This window comes from Camellia sinensis, chromosome 5 (genome assembly GCF_055761805.1).
Source record: "Camellia sinensis isolate YWXY chromosome 5, ASM5576180v1, whole genome shotgun sequence".
NCBI lineage: Eukaryota > Viridiplantae > Streptophyta > Magnoliopsida > Ericales > Theaceae > Camellia > Camellia sinensis.
Window position 1 is genome coordinate 80,869,813 of NC_138965.1, and position 23,015 is coordinate 80,892,827.

The window sequence follows — 23,015 nt, forward strand, 5'->3', positions numbered from 1 at the left end:
CCAAGTAGAGCATGCTAGTGGACTTGGTGTACAAAGCTAACAAGCTAGATTGAATTATAGCTATACAAAGCAAGTCATGCATGGCCAAAACAACCAAAATAAGAGCTAAAGCATGTTAAAACATGGATAAACGCTTCATGAAGTTGAGCCAAAAGCATGCTAGAATGACATGTCACAACATGATGCATGTTAGGCTATTTCATGGAAATGCACTACAAGTGCAAGAAGCATGCAAAGGCTAACCAAACCAAACCTAAATAGAGGTATGACATGGTAAAACGAGCCCAAGAACATGCTGAAATGGACACAACATAGGCTAGAAATACATGCTACTTCATGAAGCATACAAAGCTAGTGTGTGTGATTTACACTACAAGTGTATTAACCATGCATGGAGTGACCAAGGCAAGTAAAAACAGTGGTATGCCTCAGCAAAATAACCAAAAATACATGCTAAGAACAAGCTAACACAAGCTTAGTATAGGTGCTCAATCATGAGGCATATTAAGGCATGTATTGAAGATGGAAGGAGAGAGGATGGCCCTCCCCTTCTTAGAACCTTAAAACACCATCCCCACCACTGAAATCCCCCTGGATTTCAGTGGTGAGAAGGCCAATACAAGGTGGTCCTGAAGCTCACAAAAAAGGCTAAAAAATAAGGCCAAACAAGGCCTAAGAGGGGGTAAACAACCCCAAACACAAAAGTGATCTTAAACAAACTTTTTAAGCATGCAACAATAGAACTTTTATCAGTTATGAGCTAAGCTTAAAACAACATGTAAGATAGGCTAAAATCTTAAGCAAGAAAGGGGGATTTAAAGGTCAAAAGCTCACTCTTGAAGACCCTCTTTATAACTATAACTCCAGCAGGTTTTTCAAGCTCAAGGCAACCCAAGAACACCAAAATCAGCCCCTAAGCACCTCAGTAGCAAAAGGATGGTATTTGAGTGTGTGTTTGTGTGTTAAAGTAAGACAAATCTACACTTTTGAACACAAAAATGAAGAACAAGAGTGATATAGAGACAAAGCTATAACTTATCATATGGTTCTAAATATTCCAACTAACCTATCAAACTAGTCAATTTTGGTTTCTGGATTCGTTTGGGCTTTCAATTTCAAATTTGAAGTCAGCATTTAAACATATATTTCACAAACAAACAGATAAGCATTAATTAAGCACATAATCATGCAAATATTCTCAACGAAATCATATTTAAAATTAATACGGTGGTCTGGGTCGTCACAGGCTTCCTCTCCTTAGGAAGTTTGGTCCTCCAAACTTGAGTTACCTCCATTCGAAAATAACTTTGGGTATTGTTGTCTCATTTCATCCTCCTTTTTCCATGTAGTTTCCTTTCCATAGTGTTCTTTCCATTCAACTTTTACCATAGAAATTGATTTGCTTCTCAATTGCTTGACTTGTCAATCAATAATCTCAATTGGTTTTTCTTCGTAGATCATGTCATTATCAAGTTGTATTCGGTGGTAATCTATGACACGAAATGGATCTCTAAAGTATCCGCGGAGCATTGATACATGAAAAACGTTGTGCATCTATTCCATTCCTAGCGGTAAAGTAATACGATAAGCAACAGAGCCAAGTCTTTCTAGAATCTGAAATTGCTCAATGTAACGCGGGGTTAACTTTCCTTTTCTGTCAAACCTTGTTTGCCCTTCATTGGTGTTACTCTAATAAACACGTGATCTTCTACTTCATATTCCAAATCCCTTCTTCTTTGGTCAACATAACTTTTCTACCAGCACTGGGCGGTCTTGAGCCTCTGCTGGATGATTTTTATATTTTTGATTGTTTCTTGCACAAGTTTAGACCCATACAAGCTCTATCACCAACCTCGGTCTGGAAAATTGGCGACCCAAACTTCGTTCCGTACAACCCTCATATGGTGCCATGTCAATACTCAAGTGGAAACTCTTGTTATAAGCAAACGTAGCCAATGGTAGGTAAGTTTCCCAGCTACCTTGAAATTCTAAGACATACATACAAAGCATATCTTCCAACGTTTGCATAGTTCTCTCGGTTTGTCCATTGGCTTGTGGATGAAAGGTAGTGCTGAATCTCAACTCTGTGCCCATTACTTGTTACAAACTTTGCCAAAATCTAGAAACAAATTTAGAATCCCTATCTGACACAATAGATATTGGAACCCCATGTAATTGAATGATCTCATCAATACAAATAGTGGCAAGTCTATAAGCATTAAATGAAGTTTTCACAGCAAGAAAGTGAGCAGGTTTCGTCAATCTATCAGCAATAATCCAAATAGCATTCATACCTCTAGATGTCCGCAGTAGTCTAACAATGAAGTCAATGGTTATATGTTCCCACTTCCATTTTGGAATGGGAAGAGACTGAAGTAAACCTACAAGTTTTTGGTGTTCAGCTTTCACTTGTTGGCATTGAAGGCATTTAGATTTATAGTCGACAATTTCCTTTCTCATGTTTGGCCACCAGTACACTTGTTTCAAGTCTTGGCACATCTTAGTGTTCCCTGGATGCATAGCAAACATTCACTTGCAAGCCTTTTCTAAAATCCTTCTTTCAGTTCTGCATCATTAGAAACAGAAAATTTTCCTTGAAATTTCAATACTTGTTTTTCAATGGTGAATCCTAATTTGGGCTTAGTTTCAAACTCGTCATACATTTTTTTAAGAAATTGATCTTCTCTCTATTTCTGTTTGATCTCTTAAATAATAGCCAGTTGTACGAATATTGTAGCCAAAATACTATCCTGCCCATAACACACAACTTCTATCTCAAGTCTGCCTAGATCTTGCAGAAGCTCCTTTCAGTCTTTTAGTAAATACGCCAAAGTTCCCGTGTTTTTTTTTTTGTGCTCAAGGCATCAGCTACTGTATCAGCTTTACCTGGATGATAGTGAATTAGCAAATCATAATCTTTGATCAATTCAAGTCAACATCTTTGTTGCATATTTAGTTCTTTCTAGGTAAAGAAACACTTTAAGCTTTTGTGGTTTGTATACACTTCACACTTAGCCCCATACAAGTAGTGGCGCCAGATTTTTAATGCAAATACAATGGCAACAAGTTCCAAACCATGTGTTGGGTAATTCTTTTCATGTGGTTTTAACTGTTGGGACACGTAAGCAATCACTTTGCCATTCTGCATTAAAACACAACCCAACCCTCTGTGAGATGCATCACTAAAAATTACAAACCCTTCAGTACTTGACGGTAAGGTAAGAATTGGAGCTGTAGTCAATCTTGTCTTAAATTCATGGAATGTAGATTCCCTCTGATCCCGTCCACACGAATGGTTCTTCCTTTTGGGTCAATTGTGTCAATGGCACAGCAATCTTAGAGAAGTCTGACAAATCTCTGGTAGTAACCTGCCAAGCCCATAAAACTACGAATTTTTGTTACATTAGTCAGAGTAGGCCAATTAACAATTGTCTTAATTTTCTGTAGATCAATAGATATCCCCTCTCTATTAATGACATACCCCAAAAAGTAACCTCATTCAACCAAAATTCGCATTTCTTGAATTTTCCAAAGAATTGTTTCTCCCTAAGTGTTTAAAGGATAAGGTTCATGTTCTTCTTTACTCTTTGAATAAATCAGAATGTCATCAATAAAAATCATAATAAATTCATTCAAAAATGGTTTAAAGATTCGATTCATTAAATCCATGACGGCCGCAAGTGCATTAGTAACTCCGAAAGGCATGACTAAAAATTCATAGTATCCATACCTAGTCCGGAAAGCAGTTTTCTCTATGTCCTCAGCCTTAACTTTCAACTGGTGGTATCCTGATCTCAAATCAATTTTGAAAATACCCAAGCCCGCTATAACTAATCAAACAAATCATTAATCTGAGGTAAAGGATATTTACTTTTAATGGTTACCTTGTTGAGTTTCCTATAGTCAATACACAAGAGGAGTGTTCCATCCTTCTTCTTCACAAACAACACAGGTGCACCTCACGGTGATGTGCTCGATCGGTTGAACCCCTTATCAAGTAATTCCTGTAATTGTATTTTCAATTATTTCATTTCAACAATTGACATTCAGTATGGAGTTTTGGATATGGATTGAATACCCGGTATCACATCAATCACAAATTCAATTTCTCTATCAACTAATTGACCATGCAACTCTTACGGAAACACATCAGAAAAATCTTTTATAACTGGTATATCATCTAGGATAGTATTTGAAGTTTGATCATTCAGTATACTACACACATACCCTTGACACCTTTTGTTAATCAACTTACGAGCTTTCATTGCAAGAAATTAAGTACGGTGGGGGAACTATACCTCTCCCCTAAAAATAAATCTCGTTTTGTCTCGGAGGTCGGAATATTACACCTTTAGAAGCACAATGTATAGTCCCATAATATTTAGACAACCATTTCATACCTAAAATAATGTCAAAGTGAGTCATGTCTAAGGGCAATAAATCAACATACAATGTGGCATTCTCAAGTAAAATTTCACATACAAGGTAAACAGATGAACACAACATAGATATCCTCCTGACGGTGACAACATACATAATATATATCTCAGAGTTTCCAAAGGTCTAGTTAATCTAGGAGCAAATTGCATAGAAACAAAAGAATGGGTAGACCCTGAATCAATCAATACATAAGCACACTACCCACATATACATGTAACTACAATCTCTACATTTTGAATGTCCCCTAGAATAAGAGTAAAATCCCTTCCTTGTCTCTGATTATCCCTTGTAGTAGACAGTGTTGCATTGGCCCTTACATTCGGTGCCGCCCCCAGTTGAGCTTGTAGCACCTCGGTTATCACATTGTCGTGTTTGTGGACATTCCCTCGCTATGTGTCTCATCTTCCCACATAGAAAACAAGCTCCAATAGTCTGATAACATACATCCCTATGCTTTCTCCCACAATCTGGACAAACAGGTGCTGAATTACCACTTTAATTTGAGCTAATTGAATCTTCTGACTTTGCTCTCTTAGTCGTTGATGAGGTTGCCCTTTTGTTCACATTCAAATTCTGCCTTTTATCCTTCCATTCAAAATTCCGATTACAGATAGCCATGTTTGCCTCTGACATGAGAGCCCTGTCTAAAACATCCATATATTTGGGTAGTTTCAACACATTAATTCTGTCAAGAATTGCATCACGGAGACCTCCTTCAAATTTTCTGACCTTTTTGTAGTGTGTATCGACCATATGCGGCGCAAATCGTGCTAGTTCAGTAAACTAGGCATTATACTCTGCCATTGACTTATTCCCTTGCTTTAACTATTTAAACTCTATTATCCTATCTCGTACACACTGCGGGAAATATTTTTTGTAGAAAATCTCTAGGATTTGAGCCCAATTAATTCCCCTGTTAGTATCTCGTACTAATATACATCATCTCCTCGCTTCATCTTCTAAAGTAAAGGCGGCCAACAGGACTTTTTGTGTCTCTGTCCACAGAAACACCTCAAATAATTTTCAATCCCCAACACCCAAGCCTCGGCCTTTAGCAGATCAATTCCCTCTTGAAATAAGGGTGGCCTCATCTTTTAAAATTCTTTGGTGAAGGCAATGGTTCGGTCATTTGTCTGGTGATCTTGTACCGGTGGTACGGGTATCGAAGATGGCGGTGGTGGTTGTTGTTGCTGTCATTGTTGTTGTTGTCTTAGGCTTTCAGCCATATCATGCAACATTCTCTTTATTTGGTCAAGTCAGTTGGAGATAGACTCCTCCAGTTCATCCCCTCTTGTTCTCACCATTATCTATATAAAACTTGTATTATAACAAATACATTGTATGCACACATATACATATACACATTTTCAAAAGTTACCTCATTCTAATATTCAAATGCATATGAATGCAATCCTTAAGTCTTTTCTAGACACCTTATTACTCAATAGACAAGTGAGTGAGGCATAACTCGTGCTCTGATACCAAACTATCACGACTAGGACCCACCCCTAGAAGTTTAGTCCGTGACCGACCAGTAATCTCAGATTACCTCCGTCCTCAAAGACAAAACTAATAATTAAAAATAATAACGGGGCACTGCCGAAGCAATATTAAAATACGACTATGTCCATCAAGCAGTGCGTACATGAAAATCCATGAGTAATTAAAACTTCAACCTTCCTCATAGATATGAACACATAGTTATTTCAAACATTTTAAATACTTATACAAAATATCCATACATAACAAGTTTCAAAAACAAAAGAAAACTGAACAAAATAACTTGATCCACAGGGTTGACATAACTTGGCTCCGCATGAGTCCAAGATCGCCCCATCACAGAGGCACTCCAAAATGGTTTGACAGAAGCGTGCACTTCTAAGGTGTCTCTACACTTGATGCTCCATCTGCTCACCTACATATATATATAGGGGAAGGGAATGGGCTAAAGCCCAATAAGTAATACCAGTATGAAGAGGTTAAATGAATGATGTCTATTGTAATATAAAATCATATCACATAGGTTTCAAAGCAAATCATAACTGAATACTTGTCGTATTAAAGTTCCCAAATCATAATCATGTGTGGTACATCCAATAGTGCAACAAAGGGCCCGAAGGCATAGCAAAGGGACCACATGTGTCTAACGAATGGACCATATAGGTTAAGCAAAGGGACCACTTTGGTCAACATCAGAGATCTCTGTGTACATATAACAAAGGGTTGCAGTATTGTTTCCCGCAGGCGAGGGCTTTATTAACAAGGGGCCATGGTATTGTTTCCCTCAAGCAAGAGCCTTATAGTAAAGGGCCATGGTATTGTTATCCCCAGGTGAGGGCTACACTAAGGATGCTACAACTACATTTCAAAAAGGACAATCATTCATTCTTATTGAAATAGTATTTCAAAATAATATTCTTGCGATAAGTCAAAATACACTTTAACAACGTATCCTTACAAAGGTACTACTCATAGTGGGCTGGTGCAGTTGTTAGACCTCAGTTGACCACTTACACAAAACACATAACACATATACACATTGAAATACACGTTCGTAACAAATGGCGTATCTTAATTGATTCTCCTACATGTGTTTCTAGATTATTCCATGACAAAGAATGTCTAAATGATGCTTAAGAATACCTAAAAGAGTATGAGGATGCAAATATGCACTTATAAGTGTTAGACAAAATTTGTTGAAAACAGGGTGTCTCTCGAGCACACCTTTGGTCGCTTGAGCAGTGTAGCTTGACTGTAAAAGCATTGGATGCATGCAAAGTGCGCTCGATGGTCACTTGAGCCAAGTGTTGAACAAAATTGAGTTTGCTTGAGCACACACTCGGTTGCTCAAGCCAGCTACCAATGTCTGCAAAAATATTGAATGCATGCAAAGTGCGCTTGAGTGGAGACTTCACCACTCGAGCGAAGTAAACAAATTCTGAAATTTCTAGAACAGAGTTTGAAGTTCAAAATTGCAATTCTCATGTTCCTAACTTGCATGGCTTGACTCAAAAGCATAGAAACTCTTTATAAAACATGTACACTTGGAAATTATGTAACCATGATCCCAAATTCTCTTTTAATTTTCCAAAACAAACTTCAAAACTCTATGTTCTTGTCATGAATGTATAGAATTCAATTCCTTTGCTCACAAAACATGTGTATATGAGATGTTAAGTGTAAAATCATGAAGAACCTTAAGAATCAACATGTGTAAGTCCCATGCATGTATGAATTTGTAGAAAACTAAGTTCAATCATGGAGAATTATGCATGCATGTACTCAGTTCACTCAAACTCACTACATTCATGATGATTCTTACTCTTTTCTTTCAAATTCTTGCAAATGGTTCTACAACTAAGTGAATTCATCTTCCTACATGGATAATCTTCATGAATTATGGTTAAGGATCATACCTACAGCTTGAATTTGACCTTAGCTTAATCCCTTCAATCTCCTTTTAACTCTCTTGAATTCCTTCTTTCTCTCTCTAAAGTATTGAGCTATCTTCTCCTTTCTCAATTTTCAGCTCATAAGATGATGAAAATGAAATCTTAAGCATGATTTACACACACACATATAGGTGGATTAGTGTTAAGCTAATTAAATGGGATTAGGCCTAATCAATTGAGCTTACTTCTAATCAAATTCTAATTAATTATTCTAATTATTTTGATCTGAATCAAATTTTAATTAAACTTACCATATGGTTCTAAATATTTCAACTAACCTATCAAATAAGTCAATTTCGGTTTCTGGATCCATTTTGGGATTTCAATTTCAAATTCAAAGTTGACATTTAAACAGATAATTTACAAACAAATAGATAAGCACCAATTAAGCACATAATCATGCAAATATGCTTAATGAAATAATATTTAAAATTAATACGGTGGTCCGGATCGTCACACTCTAGCTCTTTGAGCTACCGATGTTATTAATTGTATTTTGAAGCAATGTTATTGTAAAGTAAACATCTAATTTTTGGGGAGGGGTATTTGGTTACTAAATCGACGCTTCCAAATTTATGTCTTCATTTTTTTAATCATTTTTTATGATAATGACTTGTGTTGAAAAGTTATTGGCGCTGGAAAAGTTGGACGGAAAAGTCACCAACAATAAGTGGTGGTGAGGTGAACATTTAGATAACATGTACATAAATAGATAAGATTTGAACAGATAGTTTGACAGTTAGATGATATGTGCACAAATAAGTAACATTTAGACATATATGTGACATTTGGATAGATAATGTCTTTTCGGCCAAAAAAGATTTAAGCTTGGGTAGGGATGGCAATGGGGATTAATGGGGTAGATATTAATTCCCCATCCCCATTCCCCTATAATAAATTTTCCCCATTCCCCATTCCCCATTCCCCATTCCCCATGGGTACCACCCTCCCCATTTCCTAATGGGTTTGGATTTTCCCCAACCCACTTTAATCCCCATTTTTATTTTATTTTTATTTTTTATATTTAATGTTAACAACTTTTTTTTTTTTTTTTTTTTTTTTTTTTTTTTTTTTTTTAAGGTTCACAACAAAAACTAAATGTACCTTCAATTTTTTTTCTTTCTTTTTTAATATATTTAATGTTAACAACAATTTTTTTTTAATTTTTTTTTATTTTTTATTTTAAGGTTCACAACAAAAACTAAATATACCTTCAATCTTTTTTCTTTCTTTTTAAATATATTTAATGTTAACAACCTTTTTTTTTTTTTTTTTTAAGGTTCACAACAAAAGTTAAATGTACCTTCAATCTTTTTTCTTTCTTTTTAAATATATTTAATATTAACAATTTTTTTTTTTTTTTTGGTAAGATTCACAACAAAAGCAAATAGATTCAAAGATAATATACGAGCTGAATAAGAATAAGTTCAGAATAAGTTAAAAAAATAAAAATAAAACAAATAGGAATAACTTATTTAGCTTAATATACGAGCAATAAGAATAGATTCATATTATCTTTGCTCGTATAAGAATAAGTTCAGAATAAGTTAAAAAAATAAAAATAAAACAAATAGATTCATATTATCTTTGATTCCAGAATAACTTATTCCTATAAAAATATACGAGCTGAATAAGAATAGATTCAGAATAACTTATTCTTATTAACTAGATTTGAACTTATTTTTTTTTTTGGTAATATACGAGCTGAACTTATTCTTATATAATTTAAATATAGATTTTATGTTGTATAAATTGTGTGATAACATAAAACAAATAGATTCATACTCGTTAATTGAAATTTTAGAACAAGCAAACCATTCTAAAAATTACAATACATAACAAAATAAAATAACATAAAAAAGCAAACTGAAACATGCACTAGACAATATCCTTAATTTTTTTAAATAAATTAAAAAAATTCTAGATATGCATAAAATTTGACAAGAATAATGTGACAATATTAATTAAAGTGTATTTGATTTTATTGTTGAGCCAAATAAAATAAAATAAGATTGAATGTATATTTAGCTTTGGTTGTGAATCTTAAAAACAAAAATGATTGTAAACCTTAAAAAATAAAAAATAACAATAAAAAAATAAAATAAAAAAAGGTTGAATATATATTTAGCTTTGGTTGTGAATCTTAAAAATTAAAAAAAAAATGGTTGTGAACCTTAAAAATAAAAAATAATAATAATAAAAAAGATTTGAGGTATATTTAGCTTTGGTTGTGGATTTAAAAAAAAAAAAAAAAAAAAAAAGAAGAAGAAGAAGTTGGTTGTGAACCTGAAAAAAATAAATAAATAAATAAAAGAAAAAAGATTGAATGTATATTTAGTTTTGGTTGTGAATCTTAAAAAAAAAAAAAAAAAAAAAAAAAAAAAAAAAAAAAAAAACATATAGGGAAATTAGTGGGTATCCATCCCCAACCCATCCCCTGTAGATATTCAAAAAATATCACCTACCCTACCCAATGGATAAGAAAAAAGAGGAAAACCCATGTATTTAGGTTGGGTCTCCATGGATACCCACAGGGTAGGTTATCCATTGCCATCCCTAAGCTTGGGGTTATTAGCTCAAAATTTTCAGAAACTCTGGCTTGAATGCTCTAAATGAATTACAGTAAAAAAATTTAATAAGTACAACATTACTATAAAGTACTATGTGACACTATTGCATGCTTAATAATTTTTCCAGTTCAAAAAAGTTAAAATCATAAGAATTTTTTTCAAAATTCAAAACATTTTCACATATTTATATATATTTTTTACACAATTCAATACACTTATTTTACATTGCTCGTTAACAATTTTCATGTTAACAACATATATAGGATCTCTTTAGGATGAATACCTAGGGTAAAAATCGGGAAGCCGCCACTGCATATGTTTCTATACTCATCTTATTATTGCTTAAAATATATTTGGACAGAGTAGATAAAGAAAGAAAATTTATTACTAGGTCGATCCAATACATATATGAACAGATACATAAAAATCTGTCAAGTAAACAGCTGATCATAATACAGAGATACGATGGTGAATAAAATGAAGAGAGAAGCCTGTCCAATAAACATTTCCAAAAGACAATAAAAAGGAGAAGGAAAAGAAGCAAAATGTAAGAACAGTAGTGATATGACACTATACCATATGAACCTCATATCCTATTCTAACGATTGGCCCCTCAAAAAGCGCCAAGGCCCTGTTCCAGTCCCCATTCTGCACATTACAAGGAAAACCACAAAGTCTGAATTTTCCATTTTTGATCAACATGAAAGCTTAAAATCACGTTAATAACATGCCAAACATCCACCATTACTTCTTAAAAGTCTTTCTTGTATAATTCCAAATTTTACAAGTACCTGAAAATCTTTGTGTGTCTGTTCATCTATTCTCTACTGTTTTTATTTTTTTGAGCATACAACAAGAGAAACACTTGTTACGCCCTTCCCTTTCAAAATTTCATCGGTTTGGAATAATGATATGAAATGCATAATTACAGGGTATTCACTTGAAATGGTTTCGTTATACGAATAACCTAAATTACCTCCAAACCCCAGCCAATGCGCGTAGACCCATATAAATAGTTAATGCAAGCCATATTCCAACAAAACCATGACCTTTAGAGAGAACGAATAGAGATGCAATGCTCACTATAGCCACCAGAACCTGATGATACATTAAAAAGTATTTGTCAAAATGAAGTTACAAAGTATATGTAAATGCAAATTTACATATTTGTTTTTTGTGTGGATGAAGGACTTGTAAATTTACCATGGAATATGCAGAATATGCAAAATCAGATGCTCCAAAGTTCACACCATCAAAAACAAAGGCCAGGGAATTGATTGGCTGTGTGGCTGCAACAAACTGGTAGGAGTAAAACATAAATCAGTTTATTAGAGTCATGAAATAAGAACAATAGTGATATAAAAGAATGGTTTTTTTTTTTTGTTTTTCAACTAGGAACTACATAATAAAAAAATAAATAAAGTGTTATTTTTGCTAGTAATGGAAGTACCGGAATGCCTATACTTATGAGGTGGATAACACTTTTGTCCTTCGAAAATATTCCAGATCCAAATTGCAACCCGAGTCCAACAACTCCAGCGAGCCCCAGACCCAATACAAAACCCATCTGCAAAATAAAGCTTCTCTTCATTTTTAGGCTTTGTACAGTAGAAATGGAAGAGGAGGATATCAGGTAATTGGATTTGTTGTAACTATGATTTTTATGAGAACAAAATATGTCAATGAGGTGTTTATCAATCATAATATAAGATGAAACACAAATGGATAGCCACCCTATCTCTGTGAGAATCTCACAGAAGTAAACAACATCTCTCTTTGTGCTGTTGAATCAGTCAAAGTTTGAGATTTCTGACAATCATAATCTATGAAGCACGGACACGGACACGCATACGGACACGGACACGGACACGGACACGGGACACGGAATTTTTAAAAAAATGGGGACACGGACACGGCTGGGGACACGGCAAATTTTTTTTTATATAAATATTTTTATTTTAATACAAGTTAATTATTTTATTTAATTATTATATTTTTAAATAAACATAATTCTATTAATTATTTTATTTTATTTTTTTTACTTTTTTTATTTATTAATATATATAAGTATATATTATATCTTATATTTATATATTATATAAGATATGCCTTTTTATTAATATTAAATAAATACATACATATATATATTATACCTAATATATTTTTTTACTAATATTAAATAAATAAACATATATATATATATTAAACCTAATAAATATATATATATATATATTATATATGAATCAGATCAGAGAGGCGATAGCATCAGAACAGATCGGAGACGCGAGAGACGATCTCTCTCGCGAGAGCGAGAGACGCGACGCGATTGATGCGAGAACGATCGACGCGATCGATGCGCGATCGATGCGAGAACGAGAGAGAGAGAGAGCAAGAGGAAAGGCGAGAGACAGGGACGAGAGAGAGAGAGACTTACGGATGGAGGTCAACAGGCGAGGCGAGTTGAGGTCGAGGTCATGGATGGAGGTCGACAGCCGAGAGGGAGAGAGTGACTTACGGTGGTCGACTGAATGGAGGTCGACAGGCGACTCAACTGGATCGAAGACCAGGTTTTACTGTTCTTCTTTACTCTTCTCTTTTGCTCTTTATGTCCAGATTTGGACACGCGTGTCCAGATTTGGTGGACACGCGTGTCCCCGCCGTGTCTCCTCCGTGTCCCTGCAAAAAAAATAATTAAATTAAAGGGACACGCCATCCGGCGTGTCCCGTACGTGTCCCCGGCGTGTCCCCGTGTCCCCGGCGTGTCCCCGTGTCAGACACTGCCACGGCATGAAATCTGGCGTGTCCATGCTTCATAGATCATAATTGAAAGAAGGATTTCTACTTCTATAATTAGAAAATGGCTTACCTGCAATACTCGGGAAGCAGCGGCTGTTGCTTTCTCAAGGTCTTTCTCAGCAAATGCACAAGCAAGGATAGCCTAGAGGAGTGGGAGAAAAAGAACATATTACCATTTCATTGATCAACTTATGTCGAAAAACAAAAAGGAAGAATAGGGAGGTCCTTGTTACTTGGTTGGGCTCTTTTTGGTTCTCAGACATGGTCGATGAAAGGGAAAAACGGAAACAAAAGACTCTCCCTTTCTGTCATATTTTGAATCAACCAAACAAGGAAAAAAATGATTTCCTTTGAGTGTATCAAAGATCCAATTTTTAAGCTAGAAGTAGAATATGATCTTTTTTTGAATAGTTGGCTCTCGGATGGAGTAGATTCCTCCTTGGATATTTACTCTTTCAAAATCTATTTCAGTTGTAGGATTAGACCATGACCTATCAAAAAAAAAAAGAATTGGTTCCTGGTTTATTCCTCCATCTCACCCAATGATTCATTAGGATTCGTTTTCAACAGAATCTTTTGCATTCAAAGGTTCCATCGTTCCCCATCTTGATTAATGGTTAGGTCTGAATTCTACAACAGAGTGAATCAAATTTTTTTTTTTCTTTTGGATTTTTAAGGATCTTATGAGTAAAGTTTTGGTCAATAGACAACATAGGTCTTTCTTTGTCTATTTCTGCACCCAGTTGGTGTCTCATTTGTATCATCATTACTTTAAAAATAAAAAATAAAAAAGTTTTTTTATTGTTCACTATATGTCAAACCAAACAGACAGTTTCTCTCTCTCTCTCTCTCTCTCTCTCTCTCTCTCTCCAAACACACTGTAGGTAGCAAGTTTTAGGTAAAAGGAGATCAACACCCATTTTTGAATTCTTCTTATATCTCTATAGATTTCAGTTGATCTAGTTATGCTGTGTACTTGTTTATTATCTTCAGTGATTTCATTGTGTGAACTAAGTTCTTCAATTTGACACCAAATATGATATAACTTAAAAAAGAAAATACCATTTCTTCCAGTTGAGTTTACAAGACCGAGAGAGAGAGAGAGAGAGAGGTGTTCCATACCTGTCCAGCAACAGCCAAACCATCAGCAAGAAGCGATGATGTCATCCAGACCTGTAAGCAAATCTGAAATGCAGCCATAGGTGTTGGACCTAGCCTCGCAGCCATTGATGCTGCCAACGTTACACAAAATGTCACAGCTATTACCCTTGCCAATAATAGAAAACCTGTGCCCAAGCGCAAACAATGTTAAACAGAAGATAAAAGGCTTCAAGTAAGTTAAACAAATTACTAATGCGCAAGCAAAGGACAAGACGCATAGCAAAGTATGGAAATATGGACTCTTATAAAACATGTTCAAGTCAAAAAACTAATTTTGGATAAGATCAACAAGGAAATTAATCTGGATATGTAGTAGTAAATAGGTTCATATAATTATGATGTAAACTGTTAGCATCAGCTAGCTCAAAATGATAAAATGCCTCCTGCATATAGCTGTTTCCCGAGTCGTGACCAAGAGAGTAGAAATGGAGTTGAAAATCATAAACAAGTTCATTAATGCATGCATATATGGAAAACAAAAACTCAATAAGACGTGTGAAGAAACAAAACCAACGGTTAGTTTCATGAATTTTGCTCACATAAACAAATCCAGGTCGGATTTGGCATGCACAGTGATCTCAATGGGACAGCATAACTTCGGGTGCCTCAATTTACACAACAAACCATCTCATTTCACCCCCTTTCTAATTAGACCATCCTCTAAAATTCAAAATTTTATTTTATCTCATTACACCCTTGATAATTCCGAATATTTCCTCATCCTTACCATCTCATCTTTCCTTTTGCGGCCCCTAATTTTTGAAAACCCAAACTTCACACCCACCACCACCTCCAAATGCCACAACCGCCCTTCCCACAAATACCACCACGGCCACGAACCACCCCTACATCACCGTACTAAACCCCTCTAGACCCCCACCACTATGACCCCCCTCCTCAGCCCCCCACCACCGCTACCCAACCCCTCCTCAACCCCCTACCATTGCAATCCAATCCTCCCCAGCCTGCCACCACCATGTGTGTATGAGAGAGAGAGAGAGAGAGATCTAGGGTAGAAGAAGGAGGAGGAGGAGGAGGAGGAGGAGGAGGAAGAGGGACAACGATGGTGGAGGGATGACAGGAGAGAGGGGAGGGGCTTGCGGGTGGCAGATTCGGGGGAGGGGTGATGGGAGGGAGAGCAAAGGGATGGCCTGGGGGGTTGCCGATCTATGGAGTGGTGGTTGAGGAAGGTTCTTCATGGCTACGGAAGGGGTGACAGGTAGGAATATGAGATGGTGCGGGAGGCAGTGGCGGCGGCCAGTGTTTGGGAAGGAGAGGGGTAAAGAAAAATAAATTTCGTTTACCAAAAATAACAAGGGTAAATTACATTGACACCCTCTCGTGATTCAGTCCAATTACTACGCATTTTTGATGTTTTAAAAATTATATTTTTACTCCTAGTGGGTAATAGTCTCATTTCACAAACTCTCTATTTATATAAAAAGTAACAACTCCTAGTATAAAAATAGAAAAAATTATATTAAAAAAAAATAAAAACAAAGGAAAGGAGAAAAAAAGAGAAAGTAAAGCAAAGCCAAAAAATAAAGAGTGCATGAGTTCAATATCTTCATTCCGTCTAAATAATTACAAGGATAGAGGGGGATTAGTGTAATTTTCCAAACGTCAGAAGTGATATGTATTAAACTCAAACCTCAGGGAGCGTAAGGGTAATTTATCCCCCCCAAAAAAAAAAGAAAGAATTTTTGGTTTTGAATATTAGGGCTTTTGTCCTAAAATATAATTTTGTTAAGGGATAAAGTGGTAATAAAAAATTTAAGAAAAGATAGGGGTAAAGAGACAAGTGTGGTGCAAATAGAATCACCCCCTTATTTGTTTAGATATTATTTAATAACTCAGACGATAACATTATTCTTAATGCTTCGAACTAGTCCTCTCATGAAAAAGGCACTATTTTTATTTTTTTTTGTGGGTATTTTAACAAATAAAATTTCTATTTCTAAACTGAAGGCCATACAGAACATATCAATTAATATGCAATGTACTTTTAAATGTTTCACCAAATAAAACTTTTGAGACTGGGTCCTGAATATGAGAGTATATTGATTACATCTAGGCTGGCATTAACAAAAAAGAACTTCTGAAAGAGCATGTATCAAATTCCATACCATTTTTAAGAAACCGACTGAACTGCAAATCTTTGGCACTTGGAGGTAAGAGATCAACTTTTTTCATTAATTTACACAGAAGGATCAGTGAAATTAAATATCTGTAAAAATATCAAAAAATATAAACAATCAGATAAAGATCCCTCGGAAGATCGCAGCAATAAAATAACTAAGTAATTTAAAACAACTTTGCAAATTAAATTTAAATGAGCACTATCTGGTTGATAGTCTCTGAATATAAAACTTACTGAGAAAGAACATGAGCAATGGCTGCCCCACTGACTCCTAAATGGCAAACAAAGATGAGAATTGGATCCAGTACTATATTCATCAAGTCTCCTGCAACTACATGATACAGAACCCAGATGAACATGAGTTAGTAGAAATGTATTCAAATTTCAAGCAACATTGCTGATGGAGTTCTGTTTCTTTGATATGTGAAAGCTGCAAGAATATTAATTCAAGTATTGATAATTTCACATTCATGATGATAATGCCATTTATTCATCTGAAAACCACATGAAACCAAAAGAATGATTTAGTAACCCCATAATTCAGATGGTTTGTTTTGTTTGAAACTTTTTGATGAGTTCTGGGTCTTAAAATTCAACTCTAAGGAATTAAAATCTTTCTGATTTTGAACTTTTGCAAAATAAATATCAATTTAGATAAATTCATGATTATTTCCAAACTTGTGAAAATTCTTTTACATTGTCTATCCTCACATTTAGTTTACAAAGAATATTAGGCTGATCCATATATTCAAAAATCAAATTCATAGGTCACCGTATCTAGGTCAAATAGAAAGAGGGAGAGAGAGAGGTACCGGTTACTAAGATTGTCCTTTAAAAGTAAAAGAGTGACATGTGGAAATACCTATATCAAAAATGATTTAGACCTCTAAAAGAAGAGCTCTAATAGAGCACTAATTTGTCTTTTTCTTCTCTCTTTTTTGTCTTTTACTTCACTGTTTTTTTTTTTTTTTTTTTATTGGTTGACAGCTCATTAGAGCTGTCCTTTTGCAGCTCTAATTAGAGCTCCGGAGCATTACCCATACCTATATATATAGATCTTGGAATTTCTGCTTACCTGTGGCATATAAAGGAGTTTTTGTGTCCTTAAATCCTCGAAAGACCCCTTGCATGGCCAAAGAAAGAAGAACAGCAGGAGCACCAAGTGACCTTAAAGTCAAATATCTTTGTGCCGGTTTAAGCATAGGAGAGCCCTACTCCATACAAGAGAGAATGCATTATTCATTGTTGTTAATAATGTCATATGATTAATAATGTTTGCTAACAGTAACAACAACCTCAAATAGAATCAACATCCTAAATTCCTAATTACCAAAACGAGCTAGTAATACAAGTATCTTTAAGAATGAAACAAAATTAACATCAAAGGTCTGTGCAAGTTCCACTCAGAATGATTGAGATGAAAAACTAAATCAATTTTCAATGCAAATCCATTAAATCTTGTATATGCTAACTTAACTACAGTTGCAATCTACATATGCATACTGTTATTGTGCCAAGCAAATCAATTAGACGATATGACAATAAAAAGTATAAAAGGAAATAATAAAAGAAGTATACTTTTCTTCCCTAACTGGCATTTCGCAAATAGAACGTCCCTATATCATTAAACAAGTCCATTTTAGGAAGAATGAAGGCCCAGTATACTAAATCAACCACAGGGGTTTGTCCTTGTATACATATGAACAACTTCAAGAATAAAATTAATCAATATTATCAGACCCCACTTCCAGTAGTTGTAGAGGGCCATTATATTTCTAAATTCTATTGAAGCTATATATCCACATGGTCGGGGTTGTAGAAAGGGAATATAGTTGAGTTTAGATGATTAAAGGGTGTTGTTTTAGCATCACAAAGTTTGGCGAGGTCTTTCCTTCCTGAATGTGCTTTTCTTACCTCTTCAGGATTGCAGTCATCACACATGGTTTTGTTGCAAATTATGAGTATAGATCAGAAAGGGGATGATGGTTAGGATCCTTCTTCTTTAGGGCAGTGCAGAAATGAGAGTTGAACTGGGTGAAATCATTCGCTTGATTTAACAACATATGGGTCTTCCATTTTATATTCTTTTTATGGGGAAGATAATTTGAAGTGGTTGTCTTCTAGGTGTGGTTCTTTCAAGCTGAAAATCCTGCCATAAAGAGTTCTCAGGAGGCAAAACCTTTTTGTTCTCGGGGAAACGGTATTTGGGAAGCTAAAGGACCTTCTAATTTTCCTTATTATTATTTTATTTTCTTTCTTAATATTTTGGTATCGAAGTTTCTTGGGAGAAAGTCTTGAAGATTCATAATCTAGTAAGGAAATTTGAAATTCTGCTTCTTGAGGTCTGTTTTTTTTTTTTTTTTTTTTTTTGTGGGACGAAAATGAGAATGTGGTATGCACATACTTTAAGATGCAGTGTGTCAGGACTAAGGTCATAAATTACAGTGTTCAAATACTTCATTGCTAGATACGAGAATGATTATAATTCAATAAACAAATTACAAAATAATAATAATAAATAAATTTGAAAGAGCAGAAGTTTCTTACTTCTTTTATATTTGCTATAATTGGACTAATCGTGTAGAAGCATAGCATTAAGCATATTCTAAGGTCATGTTTGTTTGGATGGACATGAGTTTGGGATTGGACTAATAGTCCAATAAAATTATTAATCCGATGTTTGGTTAAACAATTAAAGTACGGACTAATTATTTTAAACTTGACTATTAGTTAATATAGGATACATAATCCAACGAATTCGTAATCCTAGGACTATTAGTCATGGGAATGCTAATCCAGTCCGCCCAAACAAACATTGTTCCCCCCTCTAAAAAAAGTATTTTATTGTTTAATGTGACCTTTCTGCAATCTACTTCCAAAGCACTCTATCTCCTTAGTTAATAAATTTCCATCAAGTATATCCATTATGTTTTTAGCCCCTGGAAGGAACGATATTAATAGCAGAAAAATGAACAAGCTCATAGAGCGTGGACTTAAGAGAATTCGAACAACAGTATAATGTGTTCTTGAATGTATGTTCTGAAATGTGAATTGCTAGTGTATTACATTTTCTAGAAACTCCATTTTAGACTTCTACCCCAAATTTGGAAAATTGGTAAATTATCCTTCATTTAGTTCATTTAACTATCAAAAAAATATATTTAAGATACATCTAAATTTGGCAACAAATATACACAACAAAAACAGCCAAGGAAACAATTATAATGATGAGAGGCAAGATCCATAATGAATGCAAGAAATTCAAGAGACCGTGGTAAGAAAAAAAGGAGATACATACAGATTTCACACCCATGAAACTCAAAATTGGTTTTGCTAGAAATATAAGGAATATGGTTTGCATGAGGCCAAGGACACCACCCAGAAGAAGTGCAGTTGATGCTGAAGGAATATGACGCTTCTCATTTTTGAATTTGGCCTTATTCGGACTGGTACTAGTGACAGCTGGAGACTTGTGTGCAGTTGTTTCGAACTCTGAGGAAGAAATTACAGAAGTGACTAACTTAACCTGCTAGGTGAGCTTCACAAGGGTCTTAAAATACATTTTTTGGACAAGGGTAAAAATGTAATGACAAGAAGATTAATATTAGATTACCTTCTTCTTCTGTTATTAACTCTTTCATTTCACGGTTTGAGGGTGAACCTTTTTCCAAGTTTTCTAGTAAAACATCTTCGGGCACCAACTCTTTCATTTCATTGTTTTTGGCTGAAAGCTTTTCTGAGTCCTCCTCTTCGGCAGCTTTACTGCTCATTCTTCTAACAGTATCTTCCTCAGCAACAAAAGAAGTGGTAATACTAACAAGTGGAAATATGGTGACTTTTGAAGCTTGATTAAAAACAGCGATGGCAACTCCTACTGCAGCAAGCTGCACTGGACCTACAAGATAACAAAAAATGATCTTGAGGACCTAAATTTACTCAATAAGCTGTATCCATAGAGATTATCAACAGAAAAGTAATCCACGGATCAAGCATGGACAAGTGGCAAAAATGAAGATTAGTTTATATGTAGTTTTTTTGCTTCTTATTTGACATATAGCTTGATTGTAACATGACACTCCCCCAAAATCCCCACAAGCTAGAATGAAACTAGTAAGAACGAAATGCAAAGGCAATGTAACACAATGATGTGCTTTGCAAAAGAAAACTAATTCCAAGTTCAGAACCCATCCATTCATTAGCATTTATTAAAGAGGATTTGATCATCACATAATGACTTCTGTCACTGATTTTATAGCACTTCATAAAAAGAGTAGGGTCAAAAGGTAATTAATTAGCGAAAACCAAAACAAAAAGGAAAGGTAGTCAATTGATTATAAATTGCTTCAAGTTTACGCAGCAGAACCATGCCACCAACATTAGGCAAAATCTTTATTCTCGACGCATGAAGACAATGATGTCAATGGGATATATGAATTCTATTACTTATCTCTCGTAAACAGAACTCATTGTTTGAAAATAAAGTATACCCGGTTCACAAGGTGCAATTATCTCAAGAAATTCCTACCTAAACGGCCAATGAATGCTGTGTCAATTAGAGAAGCAATGGGGTCAGCAGCCAAAGCAAGGGCTGCGGGGAATGCAATCTGCAGTATCTCCAATCCTAGTGCATCCAACTTGAAAACAAGCCTAACAAAACATTTCAGCTGTTAGAAGCATATTTATTTATTTAACTCAAATTCTTTGCTACCTAAGCAGCAGAACTTGAGAGCTGGGGATAATTAAACTCAACATGGTGAAAACTGTATGTATGTACACCTAGCATCTTTGAAGAAAACAAAGACTGGCAACTTCCACTTGCTCTCCGGGGGAGGCACATCATGACCATCCTCGGCCATGCCAAAAACTGTATAGTGTATTTAAGCACTTTCAATGCAGCTGATTCAACCAACTTTTGGTGCCACGCAGAAATGGCAGTTCTCACACGTTGAGATCTGTAACCTGTAAGGTGCATGATAATTTGGTTACATGCACTGCATTATAACAAGAAAACATATACACAATGGTTTTCAACAACCCAAAAAAAAAAAAAAAAAAACTTCAGAACAATGTTGATATGAATTCAAGGCAAACCTTCAACTCTCAGATACGACGCATAGCATAGGGATGTCAGAGCAGTAGCTTCAGAACAGAAAAGCCAAATGAGTACTGTCCATACAAAGTTGTAAGTGAATTTAAAGCTTACTTTACTTCTCAACCTTCAGTGACAGTGTGAACCTCCCTCAGTTTCTGGGTGACCACATACCGTGAACAAAGGCCTCTCGCTAATTTAAAAAAAAGTTAGCCAACTTTACAAGAAAACCAAGGGCTAATTCATTTTGGAGCAGGTACCCCAAAATCACCATGAAGTTCCAGAATCAAAACCAACACAGGGAGGGCAAACAGAATGCCACAATTAAGAAGACACTGATTATTAAATTTAAATTAAAGAGCACAATCAACGGCGAAACTTGTCACTACTTTAATGCTGTGTTTGGTTGGGGGATTTGAGGAGGGGTTTGGAAAGGGAAATGGAAAAGGTAGGTGAAATTTGAATAAAACATGCTTATATTTCACATAATTTCACACAGCTTTTCCCTTTCCCTTTCCAAATCCCTCCCCAAAGATTAGGAGAAAATATATAAGCCTTCCAATTTTGACATAATTATATGGGTCTTCCTTTTAGCAAAGACTTATGGTATATTTGGTTGAGGGATTTGATAAGGAATTTAGAAAGGGAAATAGAAAAAGTAGGTGAAATGTGAATAAAACATATGTATATTTCACCTAATTTCACACACATTTTCCCTTTCTCTTTCTAAATCCTTCTTCAAATCCTCCAACCAAACACAGTGTTAGGGGACCAAATTAATATAGTTAGTGTGAAAACACAAAGATAAATAAGAAAATAATATATATTTTAGTGTAACAAGATTGATAACATTATTTTTTTCATTCATATAACTAACAAATTATTGATAAATAGAGACTAAGTGTTGTAAACCTTAAAAGAAATCAAAGTAATTATGACAAATTATGAAATTTGTCGTATTTTTTCTAAGGGGTGGTTTGTGATGATATAAATAAGTATATTTTTTGACTTTTTATGAAATATGAATTGAATATGGGTTAGGTTTAAAGTGATGTGATAAAGAAGTAATGTGACTTAAAAATAAAATGATATAACTTAAATACCATAGTGACTTTTTAATTTTTTAACTTTTTTAAAACACCCCAAACAAGACCTAAATCTCAAAGATGTCAGTGTCATTTACACTTTTAAATAGTTAAGAATTGCATGCACCTCCCTCAGTTCTCTACTTCCCTAGTAAGATCAAGAACCTAAAAATCATATGCAAACAGACCCACAATAATGCGCCTATCCTTCAAAAGGGTAACTGTTACTCTTTGGCAACAAAAAAATAAATGGGTTCCAATAAAAAGAAATTATTATTATTT

At 34.8% G+C, this 23,015-nt stretch overlaps 1 protein-coding gene across 4 annotated transcripts; it reads right to left on the reverse strand.

Annotated features, from left to right (window-relative positions):
- Positions 1–10,829: 10,829 nt before the first annotated feature.
- On the reverse strand, positions 10,830–22,175 carry LOC114320260 (protein DETOXIFICATION 43). 4 transcript variants are annotated; one of them, XM_082869121.1, is made up of 15 exons: positions 21,776–21,973; positions 21,651–21,698; positions 21,336–21,518; positions 21,085–21,206; positions 20,173–20,454; positions 19,858–20,051; positions 17,635–17,770; positions 16,794–16,890; positions 16,546–16,646; positions 14,381–14,544; positions 13,329–13,400; positions 11,913–12,029; positions 11,666–11,761; positions 11,439–11,560; positions 10,830–11,110 (listed from the first exon to the last, which is right to left on the reverse strand). In XM_082869121.1, the coding sequence occupies exons 3-15, from the start codon at positions 21,413–21,415 to the stop codon at positions 11,056–11,058; spliced, it is 1,638 nt and encodes a 545-aa protein (XP_082725247.1). In that variant the 5' UTR covers positions 21,416–21,518; positions 21,651–21,698; positions 21,776–21,973; the 3' UTR covers positions 10,830–11,055. The 4 variants fall into 4 exon arrangements, with proteins under 4 accessions (XP_082725247.1, XP_082725248.1, XP_028123191.2 ...); XM_082869122.1 differs by having other exon boundaries at positions 21,763–21,970; XM_028267390.2 differs by having other exon boundaries at positions 21,651–22,175.
- Positions 22,176–23,015: the final 840 nt, after the last annotated feature.

Excerpts from the sequence above, each read along its gene's own strand:
- LOC114320260 (XM_028267390.2), bottom strand. The coding sequence starts at position 21,415 with ATGGCCGAGGATGGTCATGATGTGCCTCCCCCGGAGAGCAAGTGGAAG. Across the intron at positions 20,455-21,084 it reads AGCATTCATTGGCCGTTTAG|GTCCAGTGCAGCTTGCTGCA; the intron begins GTAGGAATTTCT and ends GTTATCTTGTAG. Across the intron at positions 16,647-16,793 it reads ATTGCTCATGTTCTTTCTCA|ATATTTAATTTCACTGATCC; the intron begins GTAAGTTTTATA and ends ATATTTTTACAG.